The sequence below is a fragment of the Diadema antillarum genome, unplaced genomic scaffold (genome assembly GCF_040938485.1).
Source record: "Diadema antillarum isolate AM-2024a unplaced genomic scaffold, OU_Dant_1.0 seq00000635_RagTag, whole genome shotgun sequence".
Lineage (NCBI taxonomy): Eukaryota > Metazoa > Echinodermata > Echinoidea > Diadematoida > Diadematidae > Diadema > Diadema antillarum.
The window spans coordinates 1-9336 of NW_027271552.1; the positions used below are offsets into that span (position 1 = coordinate 1).

The following is a 9336-nucleotide window of genomic DNA, read 5'->3' on the forward strand; positions in this document are numbered from 1 at the left end:
GAACTATACCTGTCCAGTGCAGGCTTGCTTTTTAAATTTTTTTATTTTGTTTATTTTTTATATTTATTTTTCTAGTTTTAATGTGAGTTTCAAAAGTACTTCATGCACGGAGGACAAATATCTTAGTACTGATACTGGGCATATTTGTGAAAAAAAAAAAACTGTGCCACTTTGTTTAGATACTCGATTCAGATCAGCTTTAGATCAGTGGTGAATTTAAATTCATGTGTTTGTTAATCACTTTGTAGAGACCCAACCACAGGGAGATAGTAGAGGAGCAGAGTCATCCCCTATCAACTATGTTTCCAAAGGCTTGTATCAAGGCACCTCAAGCAGTTCCAGTGAGCAAAGGTTCTTTGCACACCCACTACAGCACAGGCAGACATCACCAGAGGCCACTGGTTCAATTGATGATCCACCTCTCTTGGTGACTGGAGTCACTTCTTCCATTACAGCTGGAGGGTCAGAACTAGAGGTTGGGGTGCTTCCTCAGGGGCCAGATGGACCAAGGGAGCGTTCGTTTAGGAATCTCTTCTCCAGCATCAATCAGGAGATGCCCACATTGTGTGCAAGTCAGAGTAGTGATGCGCAACCAAGGATCATCAGGTGTCAGAAGTTGGCTTCCTCCATAAAGGAACCTGTAGATTGCTCCAGACAGCCACTTTCTGAGTGCTTTTCAGATATGGCCAGAAAAACTGCTTTGCCCCATCAGCATCTTTTGCAGGACGTAGCTGTCCAGCTGAAACCAAGTGTAATGGGCTCTAAGCCGATGCGAGCCAGTCTGCAAGGGCAGTTGCTTGCTGGCTCGACTTGGAGTCCGCTCGTCCAGGTAACATCGACAGCTGCTAGTGCAAGTGCTCCTGAAGACAATGCCATTCTGGGACAAACTAGCTCTCCTTGTATCGTGAAAGTGCAGTCCCTGGCAGATGTCCTGCCTCTGTCCCAGCCAGCCAATGTGTCTGTATCTGCAGAGGGAGATGCCACTGTGATGAGAATTCCAAAACCACCAGAGCTGTTCCAACAACCAATGGCTGATGTCAGTCAAACTAGTGTGGAGACTGACAGTGGATGTGCTGCAGATGACTGTGCCTCCAGTTCCACCATGCTTTACCCCACTGCTGAGGACTCGGAAGCTACTCAGATTGCTGATATGCACAATGAAAGCGGAAACTCAGAAGACCAGGCAACGGGTGTTACCACAACCATGAAATCTCTTTCTAAAGAAACTTACACAACAGAAGCTCCCTGTAAAGTTCCTCCAAAGAAGGCCAAGAAAGGACATTATGCTGAATTTTGCATCAAATCTCGCGTCCTTTACTGCTCGTCCCAGGATAAAATTTTTACTTCAGAAAGTGAGGTGAGACCTATAACTGATATCTTTTTCCTGTGTTCATGTTGTTACTGAAACTGGAATGCATGCCTAAAGAACCAATTCCATGAAGTTTAAAGCTGTATATCAAACAGCTTTTTAGCCCACCCGAGTCAATAAAAAAGAAAAAAAAAGTAAAACCACATATATATGCTTTAAATTGATAAAAAATTAAATGGGGAATGTATGTTCAAGTTTGTTTATGCAATGGCAGACTCAGGGGTGGCCTACCACAACCATGAAATCTCTTTTGGGCTCCCAGGAACAAGAAAGGACATGTTTGTGGCCAGATAAAATTTTTACTTTTGAGACCTATAACTGATATCTTTTTCCTGTGTTCATTTGATATAATTCAATTCATGAAGTTTTGAAACAGCTTTTTACGTGTACTTTGGGGAATGTATGTTCAAGTTTGTTTATGCTGCAGGGGTGGCCTTGTTTGGGTCAACTTGGCCAGGATATAAGCACGTGTACTTTAACTTTATCTGCCAGTGCCAGTACGATTGATATGGAAATGGACACCATGCCCCCTGGAGGTCCTCAAAAGTCTGTGAGAAATACAGCAAAGGTGAACTTGTGATATAGATGAGGTTACACCCATAGGTCAGTATGAATTTGCTTTAAGAATCTTTGGTGACGACATATTGTTTTGTTTTTGTTTGTCTTTAATATGTGTTCCACATTTCCATTTGTTCTTCAATGTGCCACTGTGAAGGACATGGTAGAGATCAGTCCCGGGTCTGGAGTAGAGGTTGCCAAGAGTGTTCTCCAGTCCACCACGGCTCAGTCTTCGATTTATGGCATGGCAAGAGTCCTACTGCTCCATGTGTTCACAGTAGAGGAACTCCTTAATGGTTCCATCAAGGGGAGGAAGGGTTCTGTCCATCGTTACAAAAAACCTTGGCTTGATCTACATAAAATGGCAGCTATTATTGGTAAGCATGACTTCTATTGGAACATCAGTTCTTTGTTTTTGTTTTTGTTTCGTTTGTTGCTCACCTCAGCTGCCTGGCTCTTGTCAGCTATTGCAATCTTTAACTGTCTTCATATTTTAATGCCTCTGGCCCTAAATGGAAGATGAGTTGTATGTTTTCAGGTTGTCCGTCTGTCCGTCCATAGTCCATACGATAGGAATGATGTTGCTTAGGAAATGTTAGAGGTGTCCAAATGGATATACTGTATGAATTGACGAAGCTGTGCTTATGAACTGACCTGGGCTCTCTGGCTTAGGGTCAAAGGTGAAAAGTCAAAAGTCAATTAATAAATTTCACTAATTTCCCCTTTGTCTCTGTAATGTGTATTTTCATGAAACACACATCAATACATGAATCACCTGACATTGATTCCCTTTGATCAAGTTTTTGGTCATTAGGTCAAATGTCAAGTATTAGAGATCAGGATAAATGGCTAAAATTACGCTGTCATATGCTGAAATTACACTTTTCACCATACTTGGTAGAACTTGAGCACAATTCAATTTTGTATGTGTATTACCACACATTGATTATATTTAGGGAATGTTTGGGGTTGTAGGGTCAAAGGCCAATTGAAAATGATGACAATGATTCTGCTCTTATCTCCTATTCTTCATCAGCATGACAGTATTCCGGTCATGCACTCAAAATCTTCATAGCAATCATGACATGTGTTTGCATCCATTGTTTATACTTCATTAACACATCTTGACCATTATTTTTTCTATCTGCGTTTTCATATTTTTTTTTGACAAAGGGTCATGTATTTATTGATATAAACTTCATGAAATCGAATTCCACCATTTTTTATTTCACTTCTAGTCATGACATAAAGGTGTTCATCTCAGTAGAGTTATATTGGTATCTATTTCCTGGAGGTCAAGGCCTCTTGGGAGGGTAGGTCTGGGTGTGTCTATACCACTGAAGTATATATTTTTTTCTCCAGAGTAATGGAATCCATGTTATACCTTATGGCCTATCACAAGAAATGTGCTTGTCATCCTGTCTTGGTCATGCAGGTTTGTTGTGCAGTTGTCAGTTGCCAACCTTACACTGCTAAATTGAATGAACTTGCACTGAACATTAATGTTCAAATTTGATTTTCCAGAAAACGCTCCCCTCACATTCCACAAATTTGTATGCTCTTGATGGGCATTCTAATTTGAATGATGTGCGATGCTAAATAGTCTGACGAAGTGCCAGTTGGAATCATTAGAAGCAAAGTTGAAGGACTGTCTTCAAGACGCTGTCTATTTTGCACCAATTCAAATGACCTGCTTCTCAAATTGAATGACAAACAGAAAATGATCGCAAAAACTTAAAAATAAACAGACAAAATGAAAGGATTTAAGTGCCAGAAACCTCTGAGGAAACATGAAAGAGCATACGATTTCAAGTAGGATTCAACATTTATTTGATAAAAATTTTACTTGAAATGGCTGAGATATAAAAAAAAGTGATTCTAATAAAATCGATGGACCACAATTTTTTTAGGGTCTCTTTGTTTAACCTTGTTTTCAGATATCTCCGTCATTTCCAGAACTGTTTTCGTCAAATAAAGTTTTTATTCCCCTTAGAATTGTATGCTTGTTAATATTTATATCCCATGGAGTTCGGAGGATACTATGGATTTGGAATTGTTGCGCCCCGTCCGCCGCAGAGATTTTCTTTTGAGCGCTCTACTGGCTGCAGTTCTTCTTCAATCATCTTCAAATTTGTCATGAAGGTGTATTATGGTAAGACAAAGAAGCCTGTTGTTTTTGGTGTTGGCATCCTCACTTCGTCGGGTGCCCGTGCATTGGCCGCTAACGCAATACAAATTGTATTGCGTTAGCGGCCAATGCACGGGCACCCGACGACTTGTTCCGTCTTTATACGTGAAAAGGTAAATTTAACAGGGTCTGCGCTTGTGTGTGCGACGCTGACCTTGTTTCTCAACAGAATTTTTTCAAATGTGGTATGTAAATGTATCATCTAGAGTCAAATATATACACTTATACCTATTGATAATGCTGCCCTCACTTTTTTCCACCTTTTACAGGGTCAAAGGTCACGCTGATCATGTCAAAATTTGCAGAAATGCTTATTTATGCAATAACTTGATTGTTACTCAATGGATTTTATTCAGACTTGATAAGGAAATGTATGGGTGGTCATTCTGCATGAAGGACAACAGTTTATGGTGACGGCGCCCTCAGTGTTCCAACTCGGAGGCCATGTCACATTTCTTGTATAATTATGCTCTATAAGCCACATTTCTTGTCGGATTTTATTCAAACTTGCTATGGAGGTTTATGGGGGGGGGGGGGGTGTTATTCTATGTAACAAAAGTTTCCATTTCCAGCACGCTCTTTGTTCAGACTTTTATAGGATGACATGTCATATTCCTTGTATGTGCTATATATACTAGCCTCATTTCTCGTCAGATTTTATTGTATCCTGCGACAGTTGCCATATTATACAACATTCTGGGGTCTGTCTTATAAAGACTTGTCATAGAAATCAATCACAAGTTTATTGTGAGCTGCAATACAAGTTGCGATTGAGACTTGTGATTGATTTGAAGGCTTTATAAGACGAGGCCCTGGCCTAAAAAGTAATCCAGATGGGGTATGGTGAGACGGGTTCTGAATATCTTGCAGAACGTTGCAAGCCAAACCTCAACCAGTACTGTCAGTCTCTTTAAATGAGCAAGTACTTGATATTACCTTGTAAATTTTTGGTCCGTATTTTATGAGGTACGTGGAGTGGAGAAATAAAATAAGAAACCAAGAGGCCATTTGTATTGTGTTGAACATCATTTTGAAGCTTGCAGTATGCTCTTTGAGTTTGTCGATGAGACCCATTTTGTTTGTTTTGTGATGCATGGTACAGTAGCATAATTATGTCCAAGAGTAACTTGATGGTGGAATTCAGCCAGAAACATTTAACAAATATGGATATATATTGACTGATACTGGACTCTACACATTTGTGGCAAATGCTTGCTGTGTGAATTGTCTTTTCGTAATTCCTGTGATATCACATCAGCTATTATATGATCAGGATCTTTTCCGTTTCAGATGCCATTCGGACCAACTTTGGCCTGAAACTCCACACTTGGATCATCATACAAAAGCTCCGAATGGCCCTAAACTACATCACCAGCAATGTGAAGAAGTACAAACCAGTTGCAGCAAACTAGAGCTTTGACTTTCACTTAGTCTTTCAGTGACTGCATTCTATCACTGTTTTAAAGAAGACAAAATCACATTTAATATGCAAATCCACAATCCTTAGTAGGTACGATAATTGATCAGGAAGTATGCCAATAACAGTGAAATTGGAAGATTTGCAGATGGCTACTTTCAGCCATTTGAAGAAGGAAAAAATAGGGTACAAGTTACAAAGTCCATTTTATGTAGGATACTGTCACTCAAGGTGTTTATCAAGGACAAAGTTGGCAAGACATCTACTTGTAACTGTACGCATTAGGTGCATGCAGAATTGGTAATTGCCCATGTTGATTTACAAGTACAAGTTGTATGCTGCAGCAAAAGAAAGTAGACATTTAGAATTGGTCGTGCTTATGTATGTTAGTATGATTATTATCTAATACTGTATGTTACCACAACTATGCTATTTATTACAGCATTGCTTTTTATGAAAACTTGCCAAAATATGTTTAAAGTTTCTTTGGGTAGACGTCTTGATAAATACAATTGTAGATTACTGCGAGTAGACAGATTTAACTTTATATGCAATTGAAACAACTGCAGGTTCATTTGCTTGAGTCACTTTTCTTTGGTTGGAGGGCAGAGTTTAAAACAAAGCAAGTACAATGTACAAGTATTTCTTCACCAATTGAATTGGTGCATTTTTGTGCCTGCTTTGTCCATAAAAGGTATGTGTCTATGCTAATAAATTGTGTTGTTCTCAAAAAAGTTATTCAAGTTTGAAGAATTGCAATTTAACTCCCATACTAGGATAGATGGTAGGAAATCTTATTGTCCCTGTACTGTATGTGCTTACATATTTAAAAAATGACAAAGCAACGGTACAGTGAAAAAAAGGGTTTCTTCGCTAATAGCATTCATTAATCTAGTAATTGTATACATACAAATCATCATGTCACTTATTCTTTTTTTTAATTTGAGCAGATGTTTAGACATGTTAGACATGTGTATTTTATTTCATTTCTTCTTTTAAAAAAGAATCTGTACTGTGTTCTGTGAAAACCATAAAGCCATTCACCATGCACATCTGCATGTATTACATGGACATTGGCAGATTTGTATTCATCATTGCTTTTCCAGTTTGCTTGTGATATCATGTTGAAGGTGTATTGTACTACATTGTACTGCCCCTCAGTAGCAGCGTCTGCACGAAGTGGTCAGTGTGTGCTTCCATAGAGTCAACTTATCAAAAAAAAAAAAAAAAAGAAAAGAAATGAAAATTGGGGGTCGATCTATTGGTAACTATTATAGGATTCTGTTTTCCTTCTATTCCAAGTGCCGTTTAGTATAAACTTTTCTATCTTTACAGTAAGATGTAAGGCTACCTGTATATTGATTGATAAGAAAAGAAGATACAGTATAATATACATTTGATAGATGTACAGTTAAGGAGAAAGAAGAGTAGGAGGTAGCTGGATTAATGAAAATACTACAATGTACAATATGCAACGATTCCACCTCGTTAATTTTCTTCCATACCGACTTCGCATTTACCAAGTTTATGAGCAAGATAGTTTTCAACAGTAGCTAGCGGTCTTGTATTCCTGTTAAATTATGTAAGGGGATAACAGTCTTGGGGAATACATTTTTGAATTCCATCATCAGTATCTGAAAGGAATGACCAGCTCGATCAATGCTTGAATTTATTCTCGGTATACAGTCTGAGGGATTATGGTATGCAAACATACTCACATGTTGCATGATGTTCCATATTGGAACCCATGAAGCCCAGGGTCCAATGCCTATAATGAAGTCTCCACTGTGGCCCATTGTAATTTCTTTGAGATACTGCATTGTGTTCTGGATAACTTATACAGAACTGTTTATGCATGTACTTCGAAGAGGCAAGAGTGTTAGATTTCCTGTTGCTCATTCAACTCATTATTGTCATATATTTTTTGTTTTTGTTTTTTTTTTGAACAGAAAGAAGAAAATATAGTTCGATGGATTTTCTTCGATACCAAGGTACACAATATTATTCAAGGCCAGATACTATCCGAGTAAGTTATATAATTTCATAATGTCTTGTGGCCTTAAATGCCCATAGGTTTATGTCCAACATGTTTATTTTGGTGCAGTGAAATGAAATACATCCTATAGTGGTATGTACACAAGTATGCGTCTGTATCCTCTGTGGAGGGAGGGTAAAATTTCAATTTTCAGCCAGAGGTCAAGGTCTGCTATAAAGCAAAGTTTGAAGGGACATGTTCTTCAAATACATACAGTTGTATATTGATGGCATGAGAAGCATAGACCCGTATCCAAGTATAGAATGTTAAATTGTCGACTTGCTCTAACTCTTGTAATATCGACATTACAACTGTTTTATGTGCATTACATTTTGATTTATGTGGACATTTTTTTCTCAGAGATAGCTTTTGCCAATAAGATTCAAAGGAAACAAGCCCAAGACAACACCCAGCGTATTTATTCCTTATTAGGCTAAGCATTTCACTTTTGTTCACGATACAGTAAGATGTCCAATTATGTAGGGCCTGATTCCATTTTTTGATGGACTTCATACACCAATCATGACTATTTTTTTTTTCTTCTGTGGTACACTGTAGAGTAGCGTAATCTATGGGAGGATGGGGCAGTAAAATGGATGTTACATGTGTACACTTTGTATACTGCATGTACATTCACTTTGCTTCTAAGATCTTTTGTGGAAATAGTACTTTATCAATACACATTAGCTCATCATGTCAGACAAAAATATTTTCTAAACATTTGTAAATAAAAATCACGAAAATGTCTACCTTTCCATTCCATCCAGGAAACAGGCATGATGTTTGATACGTACCTTAGAAAATATTTTTGTCTGACATGATGAGCTAATGTTTTTTTTTTTTTTTTTAATTCATCTGGCCAAGGTTCTCGTGTGTGATAGATTATCGTTTCTTTTGTTCAGAACTTGTCTTAGGATATCACGTTCATGTACAGTGTAAGCTGAATGCATTTTTCTCTGCAAGCGTTACGTAGTTGTTTTTTGAAACATGTTCATGGACCACAAAATTGCACGGAGGTCATCATTCCAGTTTTTTAGATTAAAGTGCCCTCGGCGAAATTCATTGTCTTCAGATTTCTCCATCTGTATTTACTCTTTGTGTGACATTTAAATCGGGAAGCAATATTTGGAAAAACGCTTATTTGACGCTACATTAATTGTGAAGTATACTATTAAAAGACACTATATTATATACAGTAGATGTTGTGAAGACGGTACATGTATTAAAGTATCATTTTTTTTATTATAAGTCAGGAGGCCTTTTCACTTGCCAGTTGACACAAACATCAGATTTGATTTGAGGGCCCTATTACAGTACTATACATCAATCGACGCAGAATCGTCCATAATCATGCCTGTACCACTTATTTCAACGAAACAAAATGTAGTTAGGCGGAACCTCAAGTTGTCGTAGAAGACAACCAAGCAAACAGGCTCTTATTTTACATGGGTTCACACGTATACAGTGCATGAGTAGACTCCTGAAAATGCGTAAAATTATTCTTACGAGCTTGCATGATTTTCGTCCTGGTTCCTTCCATACTGTCATTCACAAGTTCACCTGTATACGAGTATCAGACTACCGGTGACGTACGAATTGGCGAAGCACCTTAACTAGGTTGTGGAGGAAAGGAAATGTACAGCGTTTAACATACGCCTGATGAAAAAAAAAAAAACCCAAAACAACAACAACAACAGATGAGACCAGTAGCAAGTTAAGGAAAGGGGTGGGACGACCTCGATTTGAATTTTTATCTTTATCTTTAAGTC

General features: G+C 38.1%; 1 protein-coding gene across 1 annotated transcript; it reads left to right on the forward strand.

The window, feature by feature from the left end:
* Positions 1–248: 248 nt before the first annotated feature.
* On the forward strand, positions 249–6470 carry LOC139736287 (uncharacterized; the record flags this gene model as incomplete). Its single annotated transcript, XM_071647019.1, has 3 exons — positions 249–1357; positions 2085–2304; positions 5406–6470. Coding segments are annotated over 3 exons (1451 nt in total), but the record flags the coding sequence as incomplete, so codon positions are not given.
* Positions 6471–9336: the final 2866 nt, after the last annotated feature.